Source organism: Acanthochromis polyacanthus, chromosome 14 (genome assembly GCF_021347895.1).
Source record: "Acanthochromis polyacanthus isolate Apoly-LR-REF ecotype Palm Island chromosome 14, KAUST_Apoly_ChrSc, whole genome shotgun sequence".
In the NCBI taxonomy this organism is placed as follows: Eukaryota; Metazoa; Chordata; class Actinopteri; family Pomacentridae; genus Acanthochromis; species Acanthochromis polyacanthus.
Genome location: NC_067126.1, coordinates 37,873,403 through 37,890,624, shown reverse-complemented (window position 1 = coordinate 37,890,624; position 17,222 = coordinate 37,873,403). Strand labels below are relative to the sequence as shown.

The window sequence follows — 17,222 nt, the reverse complement described above, 5'->3', positions numbered from 1 at the left end:
GAGAACACATTATTTGTTTGAAAAATAATGTAGACATTATTTATAGATTTGGCCCTCTTTTAAATATAGTTAGGGTGTGAATTGAAGCGTTTTTCTGTGACTTCACAAAATGCTGTCAGTAATTTATCAAGACAGGAGGAATCTATTTTAAACTGTAAATAGTTTTTAAAAGTGCTTTTTGTAGTGTGTATGGGGGATGACATAAATTAGATAAATAACATACTGCAGAATAAATGCTGCAAAATAAAAGTAATCCATGTAGTGCGGTGGTCAGTGCACTGCTTAGTACATGCTTTTGTCCATGCAACTGCTGTCATTTATGGTTTTTCCTGGTTATTGCGTCTTCAAAAGCCTATTCAAAGGATGTTATGGTGAGTGTGTGTGTGTGTGTGTGTGTGTGTGTGTGTGTGTGTGTGTGTGTGTGTGTGTGTGTGTGTGTGTGTGTGTGTGTGTGTGTGCCCATGTTTTTGCTATATTGTGGGGACCAAATGTCCCCACAACTGTCGGAAAACCGAAAACTATGTCACTTGTGGGGACCTCATTTTGGTCCCCACAAGTTTAAACAGTGTTTTCTTGGCCATGTTGTTGTTACTGAAAAAAGTAAAAGTGCAAAAACGTTTCTTTAGGGTTAGCCATTGTTTTGGTTAGGGTTAGGGTTAGGGGTTAGATATGAATGGGAGTCAATGGTATGTCCCCACAATGATAGCAAGACACGTGTGTGTGTGTGTGTGTGTGTGTGTGTGTGTGTGTGTGTGTGTGTGTGTGTGTGTGTGTGTGTGTGTGTGTGTGTGTGTGTGTGTGTGTGTGTGTGTGTGTGTGTTAGATGTTGGCTGCATTTCCATCCGAGTTGCTATGGGTGTCACTCTTTCCATATTTTCCAACCAGTTCCCCTTCAAAGGAATAACTGAGGTCAGTTGCATGGTCTGGTGCGTTCCTCTGAGGTTTGCAATAAAGCAGATTCAAATGTTATCTGATTAATGAAATAAGCACAAGGAGAACAGCTACTTTGATGTTTAATTGAGACTGAAGACAACTATCTATCTATCCCCATATTTTGCGCGTGGATGTGTGTCAGAGGAATGGATGCGCGCTCATTACGCATGAGACAGCCATTTAATAGTTAAATGTTAATTTAGAAGTCACCGCCGGCGTGTACGCGCGCTCTCACGCACGCGCTGAGCCCAGACTTCATAAAGCAGCGGCTGCCTCACGGCTCCTCAGTGTTTCCACTGATCCCACATCAGTGCAGCGGCGCAGAGAGAAGATGGCACTGGCCGACACCGAGCGCGGAGTGTCCAGCTGCGGGGACTCTCCGTTCTCCGAGATCATCGAGCTGAACGTCGGCGGGCAGGTTTATGTGACCAGACACAAAACTCTGGTGGCCGTCCCAGACTCGCTCCTGTGGAACATGTTCAGCAAGAAGTCGCCCAAGGAGTTGGCGAGAGACAGCAAAGGGCGCTTCTTCTTGGATAGAGACGGCTTCTTGTTCCGCTACATCCTCGATTACCTCCGAGATCTCAACCTGGTCCTGCCAGACTACTTCCCCGAGAAAAGTCGACTGCAGAGGGAGGCGGACTTTTTCCTGCTGCGGGACCTCGCCAAGCGCCTCAGCCCGCGGATGAGTAAGGACAACTCGATCAGCGAGGAGATCAGCCAGAGCGACACAGAGGAAGGCGCGCAGCAGTGCGGCTCCTCCGGCGGCATGGAGACTTTACGCACCATGTCCGTGAGCGGGGCCGTGCGCTCCCCGTCTCTGGACTCCAGAAAGTCTGGCTATATCACGATAGGATACCGCGGCTCGTACACTATCGGCAGGGACATCCAAACCGACGCCAAGTTCAGGAGAGTGGCGCGCATCACGGTTTGCGGGAAGACGTCTCTGGCCAAAGAAGTGTTCGGGGAAACGCTGAACGAGAGCAGAGACCCGGACAGACCACCGGAGAGATACACCTCCCGGTATTATCTCAAGTATAATTTTCTAGAGCAGGCATTTGACAAGCTGACAGAGGTGGGCTTCCACATGGTGGCCTGCAGCTCCACGGGCACCTGCGCCTACACCAGCAACGATCCAAACGAGGACAAAATCTGGACAAGCTACACTGAATATGTGTTCTGTCGGGAATAACCATCATGACATGTTTGTGTAAATATGCATTTCATAATCTAGAGGGGAATGTCTTTAACAAGTTGGCTGTGTTGAATGGTATCATTTAAGGGCGACTGGTTGCCAAATATAGTTCTATTATTAGACACAAAATTCCCCCGAAATGGATTTTACTCACAAAGATTTTTGCAGGATGTGGAGATATGCAGTTGGGATGTTTTACAGTTGAGTTGATGCACTCATCCAAAGCCCTGCTGCGTGCTAAACACCCAGAAAATGCCATCATCTCCATCTCATCAAACTGCATGTCAGTGTTTCAGTCATATCTGACTCAGTGCTGTGTGAATTGAATGGCATCCAGGAACAGACAAGCAGCAATTAGTATTCAGTGTCATTGTAACTTCTAGGCTTTCGCTTTGAGCACTTGTTTGGCCAAGTTTTGTATTATCTAATAGCCTCTATGACAGTTCTATCACTGACATGATTGTAAGTGTACGTGGAGTGTTGGTAGAGTTGTGTTTGTTATAAACCTGTTCAGACGAAATAAAATCTTCTACTCTGTTATTCTCAGCCCTTTTGCCAATCGTCCTGCTCTCCTCTTAACATCTGCATGGTGGAATAGCAAAATACTGGCATTCATCTCCCTTCCAAACCCTTTAAACCTTCCTCAGTGGGGAATCAAAGAGTCAGCCTCAAAGAGAGATGCCCTATCCAGAAATCTCACCCCGTCATGGTCCTGAAACTGCCAGCTCAACAAAATTCATCGCTCAGTTTTAACCCAGAAGACGCCTCGTGTGGCTGAATAGTCTGTACTTGTCATTGCGCTCATGGCCGACTTGCAAAATCCTGACTCTGAACTTTCCTTGGCTCCGGCTCGGCGTATCACTCTTCCAAGCTGCCATTTCAAGGCATCGGCTGCATTTGCTCCTCAATGTCACCCCTGTTATTAAATCACACAAGCAGACAACCTCCGCGTCTGGTTAGCATGTAAATACTGCAGGAGGAGCCGTTTTCACCTATTTTGTCCCGCAAATTCAGGCGGTGTGGATGCAAATAGTGCAGCTGTGCACACATGATGTCATTATAATTTCAAGTGTCAATAATGAAAGGGTCCAGCTGCACACAAATAGGAGGGTTCGGTCTGCCAGGGACAGTGCATGAATGGAGAGTCGATTGGTGTACCTCGGCTGTGAGAGCAGAATTATTAGACTGGCCGGTGCACATCCAGGCCTGGATTCTGCTTTTCATTTAAAACAGACATGATAAAAGAAAAGGCTTTCCATTCGCAGTGTGATCGCAGGACGTCGGGGGCTTACAGCGGCCTAACTTCATCCTCCCAGAGGGAACAACATTTCATTTGAAGCACTACACACGTTAGTCTGGTTCAATTTGGCTTCAAAAAGTTGCAGAAAATGTGCAATTTGGACAAGAACGAACATTATCTTTGCTCTTTGGGCATAATTGTAGGTACATGATGGCTCAGACTAAGTGTACTGCAACTGGCAATTATCCAGGCCTTTCTCATTTTGATAATTTTGACATGTCACAGTGGAAAAAGCACAGGTGGAAAAAGAAAAAAGTGAAGATGGCTGAACTCCATGTAGCTGCTTCAGTTTGTGGCTCAGAACGCACCGAGCCGCTCTGTGACAAGTCAAAGTGTCAGCTGTGAAAAAGCTCTCAATGCTCAACGCATAAACAGTTCGTAAACACTTGAATTAAGATAAAATTAAGCTTTGCATATGCATGGAGAGATGGAAAGGAACGTGACGGAGCCTAAAAACATCGTTCAGCTACAACAAGATCACACCACTGTGATTTCAGGCTTGGAAACTTCATTTCAACCAAACAAATAAATGAGTAGCAAAGAATTGGATCCAGATAGGTTCAGTTTCCTTTGTAAAAGAAAAAAACCCACTTCTTCTTTGCTGGTGTTTGCTTAAAACATTACTTTTCAAATGTTCCCAGAATGTTTTGAGAGTTTAATTTCCAGTAATGTCCCTATAAAGTTAATATAATAGATAACATCCAGAGAACGTTGGCAGAACTCAGACTATGTTCCAAGATAACAAAGAAGGAATGTTGTCAACCCAACATTTGTAAGTAAGTAAGTAAATTTTATTTATATAGCACCTTTCACAGACAGAGAGCCACAAAGTGCTTCACAGCATGAATAAAAAAACAACAATTAAATACACATAAATAGGCAACACTAAAAATGAGATCGTAACAGCCCCAAAAACTAAGCAAAAGCTTGAGCAAACAAGAAGGTTTTAAGCTGTAAAATGTTTTCCAGATGTTCTTGAGGCTTCGGTTGATTTTAAAAACACTCTTGTAAAGTGACATATTAAAAGCTACAACAATCTGCCCGTAGTGTTCTGGGAACTTTTGGGAGATGTTGTAGAGGGAACATTATAGAACGTTCTTCTATAAAACGTTTTCTCAATAAGAATGAAGGAAGGATGTTCTCAATGCAATGTTAGGAAAACGTTGAGACGTTATTGAGACCTCAGATGACAGAATGCGCTTCATAAGATGTTCCTGTGATGTGATGTTTTAACAAAACATAACATTTTAGCGTCTAACCATGATGTCTAAGAACATTTTAAGAACATTTTTAGTTATCCTGCCTTTAAGAAGAAGACTGTGGGAACTAAAGGACAACTTTGTGTTGAAAATATCAGCAGAACTTTGCTGAGTTTTCTCAGAACAGTTTTGAAACAACTAAATTTTAGCTGGGATGCAGTCGTTTGGTTGCATATGATAATTATTATTTGAGTCATCTGCAAGCTGCTGATCTTTTAGCTGTAAATAAATGTGTTATTTCTAGAAAAACAAGGCCGTCTTACGAAACAATCAGCGTAAACACAAAATGTCTTAGAAAATATGTCCACACAATCCCGTTCTGACTGACACCAAGAACATTCTTGGGATTTGAATTTGGATGACGCTCATGCCAAATCTTACATGGTCCAGTTCTCCCTAATAATGAAATGTGAAAATAGGCTGAAGGGCTTGTATTTATTAATATATATAAATATATTTGTAAGCGTAGAAACAGAGCAGACAGTAATAATAACCCTGCTGTTGTCAGAACCGGCGTTGGTTGCAGGGAAACACCCTGGATCAGTCACCGGTCCTTCACACATATCAGCCTGTAAACAATGACCGACTCACACCCACATTTACACACAGTGCAGCGTGAGCAGTTTAGAGACTCCACAACACTTGCATGTCTGTGGACTGTGGGTGGAAAACCCACTCAGACATGTGCAGTAAAGGCTGTCATTCAGCGCTGAACAATTTGTTCAAGCTGCTGCAACACATGCACGTTCAGCCCCATTGTGGATAATAATACATTTCAGCCAGAGAGGATCATTTTCTACCTCACTCCGAGGTCCAAGGGATGCCTGCTAGCTGTAATTTGAATTAAATGATAAGAAATCACAAATGGGAGTCAGTTCGGATGTAGTTTTTAATGGTCTTTATGCATAGTTTTACAGTCTGATAAAGCTTCTATCAGACTAGACTTTTAGTTTTAAGCCACAAATACTTCATGGATGTACACCCCCTGTCAAAAGTTTTAGGACGCTTTCTCATTCAAATGAATGAGAAAGCGTCCTAAAACTTTTGACAAGGGTGTGCAAGCCACAGTGTATGACTGGACATTTCTTAATGACTCGGAATAAAAACAAGAAAAAAGAAAACAACAGAACTGTGATTCAAGCTGGTATCACTCTCCAGCACTGACACAGTGCTGTGGAGATATGTCTATATGAGACTAAGTGAGAACAAGTAAAACTGTGAGGACAAAACACCACCAATCAGCTATGACATTAATAAAAATAAATAACACTGATCATCTTGTTCCAGTGGCACCTGTCAAGCTGTTGGACATATTTGACAGTAAGTGAACAGTCAGTTCTTGAAGTCGATGCATTGGAAATACTAGCTAAAAGTAAGGATTGGCCATTTTTCTTTGACAAGAGCCAAATAATGATAGACGACTTGGTCAGAGCAGCTCCAGAATGACAGGTCTTGTGTTTGGTAAGTGGTCCAAGGAAGGATGGATCTGCAGCAGGGTCATGGGTTCCCTACGTTCATTGATGCGTAAAGGCTGGTCAGAAGGGCCACCGTAGCACAAACTGCTAAAAAACTTTAATAGTAGTTCTGATAGAAATGTGTCAGAACACACAGTGGACAGGACAGCTTGCTGCCTTCTAGGGTTGTGTAGTGGCAGAATGCTCTCCATGACCCCCTGTCCACCACTCAAAGCACCTACAGTTGGCGTATGAGCATCAGAACTGGACCGTGGAGTGAATTAGGCTTTCTTTTGTGTATTTGTAAAAGGTGTAGCATGGTGGGTACATGCCAGAGCAGGTTGTCTATGAATCGCAAGGCTGGCGGTTCAATCCCTCGTTCCGCTACGTGTCGAAGTCGAACACTGAACCCGAAGTGGTTCCCAGTGATGTTGCCATTGGTGGGAATGTGTGTGAATGGGTGAATGAGAACTACTTAGGTGCTCTTGTGGGTCATCTGCGTCATTTAAATGGTGAAGAGCTGGCAGGAAGATGCACTGTGGGAAGAGTTAGGTAAGAGCCTAGGGTAATGTTCTGCTTGGAAATCTTGGGGGATGGATGGATGGATGGATGGATGGATGGATGGAAGGATGGATGGATGGATGGATGGATGGAGTCGAACCTCGGATTCAGGAAGAGCAATGCGGATTCTGTCCCGGTCGTGGAACAGCAGAATAATCTACCCAGCCACACTGCAAAAACTGTTAAGGAGTGGTTTGAGGAACAAGAGTTCAAGGTGTTGACTTTGACCTTCAAATTCCCCCGATCTCAGTCTGATCAAGATGTGCTGGAAAAAGAAGTTCAATCAATGGAGGCACCACTTATTCACAGCCTCCAGGACTTAAAGGATCTGCTGCTAAACTCCTGCTGCCTGATACCACATCACACCTTCAGAGGTCTGGTGGAGTTCATTCCTCAATGAATCAAAGCTCTTTTAGTGGCTTGAAGGAGGCATGCACGATATTAGGCAGGAGGTTTTAATGTTGTTGGGAATCAGTGTGAAGTACAGTATAATATAGTAAATATAAATGACAGACAAATACCACAAAGTCCCATGAGTGTATTACCTCTCAGTAAAATGAAAAACAAAATGAATGGGCTGTTGGCTTTTTCAGTGAGTGATGATCGTGTACCAGAGAACAAAGAAGGAAGCTGTGAGACAAACCGAGTAAAGGACCGGAGGAAATAGGGGAAAATGACTTCTGATTGTCAGCTATTGTTAGTGTTCTTTTCCCTCCTCGCATGCTTAATAATTCTCTTCGGAATACTCCTCCTTCTTTGTGGCCGTGCTCTGCATTCAGCTCCCTGACGCGGACCTCCGTAGATCAGGACTGTTTGAATTCCTTGCATGGGTCCAGGATGCGTTTCAGCTTCCTGGGTTATTTTAGATCAAAGTGGGTTTCATTAGCACATCACAACAGTAAGTCCGGACCAAAGGCTTCATTATTCTAATTAAATTCCGAGTCAGAAATACATTTTAAACTTGACTTCACAACAGGGGATATGCATCAGTTGGTGTTCACAGGAGGGCACTTCTCAGTGTTCAGTGAAAGCGTAACATTAGAGCGTTTCACGGGGCTTCAAAGCTGCTGTGCTGTTAACGGAGGCCAGGAGCAACAAAAAAAATCCACCTGTGAGTTCAGTATTAGATGATCTATCAAAATTATTGAACATCTACCTTCAGTTTTAACCCTTGTCGGCTTTTAAGGTACATCACGCCGAACTCTTCTGCCTGTGATGCAGAAGAAGAAGCAGGGCATTGGAGTGTGCTGGACGCCTTATTGGAAAACTAAATCATTACATTCTCCTCATGTTCTGAGCTCAGAAGAGAAACAAAAGCACGATAACAGGCGTGAGTATACGTCTATAAATGTGCACACGTTAGCATACAAGCTTGCACTCATTCAAATATTTCATTGCATTATTGCTTCCATCGGACAGCTGTGTCGATACGGACAGGAAATGAGGAGCAGGAGACGAGATATGACTTGAAACAAAGGTCCTTGGCTAAATTGAAAGTGGGGGTGTTGTCATTATAAGATGAGCATCCCAAACACCTGTTCCCCAGATGGTCTGAAAATACTAACCGACCCATTTCTTTCGATAAATGACTGAATTTATGAAACAGAATATTTACCAATAAAGAATGTGCAGGTCTTTTTGTAGCCAATCAGATTAACTTCCAAAACCCACCAGCTGGTTTGAAAAGTATGCCTTTTTTTCTTAAGAATAACCAAAATAACACCATTTATTAGAACCAGAAACTGCAAAAACTGAGAAAAATGTGAGATTTTCACCCTTTTGATGCTTCTCGAAGAAATCATACGTATTGCAAAGTTTTGTCAGTTAAGTTAATCAAATCCTAAAATTGTAACGAGCACTTTATTCAGGATGTCTCACTTTAAAATTAGCCAAAAATAAAATGTTTACAATAAGCAGAATCTGTACCAAGTAAAAAATAAATAAAAAATAAAAATCTGCACATCTTGTTGCAACCAATAGTCACATGACAAAAAAAATCAGGCTTTTTGGCTGAACTGCAGGCTGTGTTTAGACAAAACAAACAGGAGACAAATGGAGAAACAAGCTGAGCAGTTAAATGTCTGTTGTGCTTACAGTCGTTATTGTTCCCCAGTGTTGGTAGCACATGTGGGAAAAATGTTTTACATGTTGATTCAAGACTTTTTTCAGTTTTGTACAGGATATAATCAAAACATCTCAACTTTTTCTTTTCTTTTTTGGGCTTTGTATTGTGTGAAAAATGTGCTCACAGTGGGGGAAAATGCAACATGAGCAAGAAAGCACCAAAGAACTGCCAGAGTTTTAAAGGGTTCAACCAAATCCGATGACAATTTGCTCAACATGCATTGCTTTTGCAATTTGTCTGCATAAATTATGTAATTGTCTGTGCTTTTTCTATGTGTTTAACATCAATTATTGCGGCAATCGCTCAGTCACGGTTTTATCTGAGAACAAATCAATTCATTCTGAAGGTGTTTTGATTAAAATTGGGTCAGGAGCGTTCAGGAAAGATGCTCTGGTTAGTGCATTTTAACACAAGAAGGTAAAGAAAAACTTCGTATAACCTCAGTTGCACATACAAGAACTGCCGAGAAGCTCCTGGATCGTCCCAGCGAAGGGGATCGACGGGTTTTGAAACGTCTGTCTCGGGTTTGAAATCGACATTTTAACGTAGAAACGCTGCAATCGGCTGGTCGTTCGTTTGTTTACTTCCTCCCACATCCTACCTCTGATTAATCAGAGGCTTTGGTTTTTTTTGGCGAGGACGGGTTTAAAAACACTAAGCGGTTTGTCTCTTCCGCTTATTTATTCTGGCCTTCAAGGACTTCTTATTTTGACCAGAAAAGGTCCGTCGGTGTCGATGAGTCCAACTCGCGGTGGTTTTTCCTGAGGGAGGCTTGTTTCTGCACTGTGAGACCTTCATGAAAATCACCTTTTAATTCTCCTCAAACCTCCCGTTCCTCCTTCAGTTTACCAGAGGAGTAAACTAAGCTAATCTAGAGTAAAAGTAAAACACAAAAACCAGTCGGACTCAGGTCAGAACGATCTGAAGACACTGTAAATCCACCGCCGTGCCTCACGGTTTGACTTCACAGGAACCTTCAAGGGCAGTTTGGTTGGTTTTCCTGCAGAAAGACCTTAGCAGGAGAAAGTCAAATCAGGCAGAGTGAAACCTCCCTGCTCGCTCGGCCTGAATGAGAGTTTTCACTCTATTTTGGAGGGAACAACAATGGCAGTAATAATAAGCTCAGTGACATTACATTGCTGGGAGAAACATGAATTGTTTATTTCGTCCAGAGGCAAACATCTAAAGAGAGAAACAAAAATATTAGATATGAGAAAGGAAAGTCCTGCTGAGCCTGAAGTGACATCACTGCTGCTGACGTTGTCACATCGGGGCTAACATCAGGTCACATATGGCGAAAAAGATGACGACTCTGATAGTGCAGGAGTGTAGAAAATCGATTTCTGTCGTGCACTTCAGTCTCCTTTTAGTTTCAACTCCTGCTAGAGTATTGCGAGCGCCGTCGTTTCTCATCAGCAGCCTCCAGACTAATGTAATGTGTCCCGATCACCTGAGCTGAGACGCTGCTCTGTTCGTTCATTTGGCCATTAAACCTCCCACCTTTTTTTGGCAGCTGAGTTCTAATGAAAATTACAGTCATCAAATGGAAAATGTTCTTACCACAGCTGCAGTGCACTTCTGTAAAAGCCTTCTCGTATAGCGGGGGCCCTTCGTCTCACATGGAGGCCTTTCATTTGAGTTTCGTCTGCACTCCCAGGGTCATTGTAAATCAGAGGCGCCTTTATGCAAGCAAGCTGTTTGTCATCTGTACGAGGCTCGGTCGAGGTTTAACTCAGGTGAGGTTTACCTGAGTGCAGAAGCATGTTATCCTACTCATTTTTTATATATTAGAAATTACTTTTTATGATCTTTGTGTGGATCAGTATCCAGAAAGTGAATCAAATCCTAACATATGTGGACAGAATTGCATTTACATTAGTGCAGGAACAGATATGAAGTTCAAATCGTGGTCGTATTGTTCTTTTAAACATGCATGTGATGTCTTCCAATGTAAAGTATAATGTCAGAGGCGCTTCTCTTCTCTCACTGAGTCTGGGAGGTTGTTTCAAGACGTCTGAGTCACCCTGTGAGAGCAGAATGAGTCCACAAACGACCGGCTTACGTCTGCACGAATGTGGTTCCATTCCAGTGGTTTTCACATGAATTCAGATGGCTGGACTCTGCAGCCGCTGGTCTAGTTCCAGAGTTTTCCACATCTGGCCTGGTTTTGGAGGGGAAGCAATTTTGTGTATAGCAGACCGAATTACAGAGTGCAGAAGCATAAATAATAACCAGAAGAGACAAAGAATCAAGTCGGATGCTTACGTCTGAGTGTAGAAATAACCTCGATGGACAGACGGAGGTGGAAGAGACCGAGGTGAAGCACAGTCTGGTGATATTTGCGCTGGTATCGTACAGTACAAAGTAATCGCTGGGCTACCAGGGAAAAGGCAATCAATTCTAAACAGCCCTTTTTTCCCCCCTCATAAAGTCTTCCTTGCACAGCTCCGAAACTTTCAACAATACTTTTAGTGCAGTGAAAGATTAGGTATGTGTTCTTACAGGAATACTTTAAATTATAGACTTCTGCAAGAGCCCGTGTTTCCTTTACAGTCTCCTCTTTTGAGTTTTAAGCAGTCACAGTGTACCAAGGATACATGCAAGCGGCTTATTCTCTGTCTTACTGAGGGTGCAGTGACAAGGTCGATGCAACTTTTCATCAGAACAGTAAATGTACAGCTGGAGCAGGCAGCTGCACAGTAAAAAGAAAATAAGAGAAAAATCCACAGTTGTGTTAATTTGCAGATATCAACTCCTAAGATCAGAGAAAAAAAATAAAAGTTGCATGTTTACAATAAGAAAACATGCAGACACTGTGAATTATGCCACATCAAAAATCAGTTTTTGTTGTTCTTTTTTTGGTAGTGAAATTTGTTAGAATTTGTTCTTTTACATTGTTTGACTTTTAAAAAAGCAACTCTTTTTAAATTGTTTTTAAATCAGCAAAAATTATAAATCAAATTGTTTTGTAGATTTATTTATTTATATATTTATTTTTAACAATATTTCACTGTTTTTTAACAAAACATATTCTTTCTGGTACCCTTGTTCCCAAATTTTCTCATTACTTTTAAAAATTTTGAATTTTTTAATTTTACTTGATTTGATTTTTCTTGCTTTTCTTGTTCTCGTTTTCACAGTGTGCTTAGCTTAGCTTAGCTTAGCTTAGCATACACACTGGATAGAAGTTATTATAGCTCTAATAGTGTTGCACATGACGCCTCGCAAAAATGGTAAATTGCTGTTTTTACACTTTAGTTTTTGTACCGATTTGTTTTTTAAAGCAACAGCATATAGCATGTAGTGACTGAGCTTTAGAGGTGCTGATTGGTGGATTTTATTTTGGAGCCATGTTGGGTGTCTCCCCCTCTTTCAGAAATGTCAACTGTGCTTTAGCTGAGTCGCAAAGTCTAGAGTATCTAAACTGTCACCTGATCCATGTGGAGCTCTAATGTTTGGAGGGTATGCTGCAGAGCATATTTCAGTGAGTCAGATCAAAGGAAAAATTGTGTATATTTACATATAGATCAGTATGTGCAGCATCAGCCGCAGCGTTCTGGAAGATACAGAAAATCCTGCATACAAAAGTGTACCCTCTGATGTTATGTTGGGTGGTTAACATGGATTCCAAATCCTTTTGGCACAAACGTTTCAGTCACATTCTGCTGCCAAAAGCCCTCCTAATTCCTTCAACAGTGGCGTTGAAAGGCCGGTTTGGTTTCTATGGGAAGGAACCACGTTATTATTATTGTGTGATTGAGAACGGCCGCTTTCTCAGTTTTTGTTTGGGTTGCACATTTCTGCAGGGGACAGAATTTTCCGCAGATGCAAACTGATTATTTGCGGCCTAAAATAAATACAGCCCAACAATAAATGTGGTAAAAATACCTCAAGGATCATATTTGAATTTGCAGTAAACAAGGTCTAGATTTAGAAGAGATATGATTCAAACGCAAACACAATCCGGAGTATGTGAGGACGTACAACTGCTGTGATCAGTGATCGCGCTGCTGAAACTACTCGAATCACACGGGCTCAAGAGAGTCGTCATTTATAGTCAAACCAGACATTCTTGACTGAAGCAAACAACTCCAAGCTGTGAGAAAAGCCACTTTTGTTGCACTGGGTGTTTTTCTTTCAAATGGACTTCCTTGCATTCCTGAATAAACACATTAAAATATATGAAACACAGAAGAAACCTGCAGGGCTTCACAAATTAGTGGCACCTTATCAGTTTCTTCCCCATTAATTCCCTGTAACATCATCGAGAATTCTCATTAGCCAAGAATCAGAACAAAAAGGCACTCGCATTGCCTGTTAGAGCAAACTTCAACAGATAAAAACGAGGAAACATTAAGAGGATATAAGTCTCAAGGCTACAAATCACAACTGCACTCTCAGAAGCTGATACGACTTCAGAGACAGCTGTAGTGTTCAGATAAAAATGAATAAATGTCTGTATCTGTCATCAGATTCAAAGCAAGAACCAAACAAAAAAGGAAAAAAGAAGAAGCATTCTGTACACAGCATTTCACAGGTGATTTCATCTAAGTTGCTTTGAGCTGTGCTGCATTGCTCATCTGCACACTGGCTGTCTGACAATCCTCTATTTGTAGCAGGAGAATAAACACCGGAGGAGTTGATGGAAGCCCCCTACAGATATTATGTAACCCACGCTAAATCAATATCACCCAAAAGGGACGCCATACAGGTGCTCATGTGTGATTTTTTTTCCCCTTTTCATTTTAACAGCAGTTCTCTCTGAGGAGCTGCATCCTGACAGACGGGCTGCAGATCTCCATCAAAGCCTGGACTGAAAGAGGAGATTGTTTTTAGCAGCTAAAACATGAGCTGCTGGAAGCTGGAAGTCCGTGGTGTTATACAGCAGAGTGGAGAGCTGGAAACAGCGAGCGAGAAACCGCCAAACATCTAACATCTGCCCGGCTCTGCTCTGACAGATGTCTGCCTCGTGTGCAGGACTTGTTTACAGGTTACAGCTTGATTAGACAACTAGGTCGAACAGGCTTCCCTCACTGCAGTTGGGCTTTTAATTTCCAAATATGTCAAACACGCAGATGCTGCAAGGGCACACAAGGTTCCTCTTTTGTTCTGCCAATTAACATCCACGACACGGCTTATATCGGTAACCAAGGATGCAAATGAACCTCATCATCTGTGCTTTAAAATGCCGTCAAAGAGCCCACTTCTGCAAAAAGATGCAAACATATAGATCCATCAGCGTGGAGTCGGGTTGGTGTTTGACAGGAAATCCAAATCAGAATGTTCTGGAGCTCCATCCTCGAGGCAAAGCTTAGACTGCATGTTCTGGCAAGCATCAGTGGAGCTATTTTGATGTTAGAAAAGCATCACACCAAGTAGTTTTTTTTTAAAAAAAAGATGTTTTTGGAAATATACTACAGTCCTTCAAAGGCATGTGTGCATGCATCTCTCTCTTTTCAGTTTCTATATCAACATTCAATGATCTGTTGCTCCTCTAGGAAAAGAACTCGTCTTATTCCCCGGTTGAGGGCTGTGACATGGTGACTGACACATGCCTGAGCTTGTAAATAGGCCTGTGAATACCTGTAAATGATACTGTGCGCTGGAAGAGAACTGTAAAGAGCTTCCCCTGTGCAATTCATGCCGTGTTTCCATCTGCTAAGCGTTCAAAGACTCTAACAATAGATGCAATTTTCTCCCACTATCATCCACAGATTCACAGTCTCAAAAGTAGTCGCCCTTGTTGTGCGCCTCTGGAGCAGAAAAGTGGAAATTTGTCTTCAGCTTAGATTACAATACCACATCAGATCACAATATGTACAAGCACTTAAATACTACATTATATGTCACAATAAAGCAAGGAATGAATGAAGTGGGATTTAGACTCTGATGATGCACGGATAGCATCAATCCTTTAAGAGTTTTTTCTTTATGCTGTGTGAGGTCTCTATGGATTAAACACACATGCATGTATGCCAATGAGTTATATAGTTAAAGAATAAAGCTGGCAATATTCTACATGAAAAGAAATCTAATTAGAAGACTAAACCAGCTGCTTAACTGATCCTTCTACAAATACTATAATTAGTAATAATATGTATGTATGTGTAAAGAGTTCGAACTTCTCTGTGCCATAGAGCTCCATTCTTTTCAAAAGCATATTAAAAACATAGATATAGGATTTTTAATATAATATTTCGTGCCAGTGCATCATACGCTTTCCACTGTGCACAAATCCGCAACAGAATCTAGTCCCTGACCAGTGTACTATTTACATTTTTTCAGTGACGTTCGGGAAGCATTTGGGCCTTTTAAAAAAAACAACAACATATTTTTAGTCAGTTGTAAAGATTTACATGCCAAGTCAGAATTAGTGGGCTTGGAGCTTAGAAAATTAGAAAAAAAATGCTAGTTTTGGTCTGTTTATTTATTTGATTTTGTTTGTTTAAACTGACAATGCAAACACAACGCAAAAGTAACACAAAAGTTTTTCTTTAATGATGCAAAAGTTTATATTATGCAATGAATTTCTTTTAAATTAAATGAAGTGCACAACAAATATGACATGTCTTTGTGTTTAAGATTCATATATTGCGTGTTTTTTTGTTATATTTCATCTACCAGCTACTTTTCCATGAGCTGATGGTCTATTTCTGTCCTATTTGCTGTTGTTTTTTGTTGTTGTTGTCGTTGTACAATGATGTACTGTTACTGTATTGTGTTAAATTACACATATTGGAAAATTAGGGAGAAAAAAAGCAAGAGAGGACTTTCTAATCATCACAATCAAGCAGACGGAACATGTTTTAGCCTTTTCTCTTGACATTTTTATTAGACGGCGCTCCAGAGTTACACAGATCATAATTATACTGAATAGAAATGAGAAGTTGTACTTATTATACTGTATGAATCTAATACCTTTGTGAGTCACCCTTCATCATGCCACTGCGCTTGTTATCCTTACAGAACCGACCCCGCTCTCACAGAGGAACTTTTAACTGTGCGTTTATCTTGGCTGTGAATGAGCTCAGCAGCGTTCAGTCAGACACCACCCCTGTATCCACTCTGATGCTGTATTTTCTCCTGTTTACAAAAGACTCTCAGTTGGCTCTCCAGCAGGGCACCAGAGCAGCGTCTTGGCTCTGTCTGATAGCTGTTGGGGAAACTAGCGAGCTGCCTGATTGTGATAAAGTGCTGTGTGATCACTACATCTAAAGCCCTGCTGAAATCAACACTAATGCAATGTTGAGTTTCACCTTCAGCCAGGAGCGTGAAGTGGAAGCAGGGAGCAAATCGTACACGAAACTGTTGGAAACGGCAGCGAGTTTAGAGAGCTGAGTGAGATAAGGCAGTGTCTCCTTCACCGTTCTCAAATTCAAGCGGTGGATTAGATGAGACGATGGGATGTGAAAGATTTAAGAGCACTGAGAAAACGCTACCAGTCTGGATTTCACTCTTTATTTGAAGGGCTGCTGAGCTGAGAGCCACGCTGAATTCTTTAATTTATTGATGCGCTTGTTTGCTTTGTTATGGTTTGCGCTGATTTTCTCTTCTGCTCAGTGCATGAATTAACCAGAGCCTCGGTGTAATAACTTTAAGTGAAGTGACTCTGCTCGGCTGTAAATGTTTGTCGTCCTCTGATGCACCACGTCGTGGCCGATGACGACAGTGCGACAGGTGGTCCGAGGTGTTCCACTCGGCGCATTCCTTTTTTACCGCGAAACACAGATCACACTGAGACGGGTGACATTTAAATGACACCACAGTCGAGGAAGATTTTTCTGGGAGAGTAAAGGTCACTTGAAGCCGGGGTGGCAGAAAAATACTAACAATATGCCAGCTGGTTGTTTTCTGCAGGGAGGGCGTGATAACCTGACAGGATGTTGTTTTTGGAAAGATGATCTCACATTAAATTGCTGTTCTTTTGCTGTCAATCATGCCGCTAATTAAAATAGAACGGATTCTGATAACCTTGATTTGTCTTCATGCTTCGTCACGCATAACATGTATCTATCCATCCATCCATTCACTATACCTGCTTTATCCCGTAGAGGGTTGGAGCTGGAGTCTTTTTCCAGCTGATTCAGGCGAGATACAACCTTGACAGTCCATCACAGAGCCGGAAGAGAGACAGACTCACACCTACAACCAATTTAGAATCACCAATTCCTTGTATCGTGGATTCTTTTGACTGCCGGATCATTGGGGGAAAATCCACACAGGCTCCACACACATCACCGAAACTGTAAAACTGTATGCTGTATTTGTTTAGTTTTTTTTTTTTTAAATATATGTTTGGTTTTATGTTCTATTTTCTTCTATTCTACTTGTTTTTTCCCTTAATTTGTTATGTCTTATATCATATTTGGTGCTTTTATTTTATTCTGTTTGATAC

The 17,222-nt window shown here is 41.7% G+C and overlaps 1 protein-coding gene across 1 annotated transcript; it reads left to right on the top strand.

Annotated features, from left to right (window-relative positions):
• Nucleotides 1–872: 872 nt before the first annotated feature.
• On the top strand, nt 873–2,674 carry kctd12.1 (potassium channel tetramerisation domain containing 12.1). Its single transcript, XM_022199229.2, has one exon. It carries the CDS (start codon nt 1,265–1,267, stop codon nt 2,123–2,125), a length of 861 nt encoding a protein of 286 aa, XP_022054921.1. The 5' UTR covers nt 873–1,264; the 3' UTR covers nt 2,126–2,674.
• Nucleotides 2,675–17,222: the final 14,548 nt, after the last annotated feature.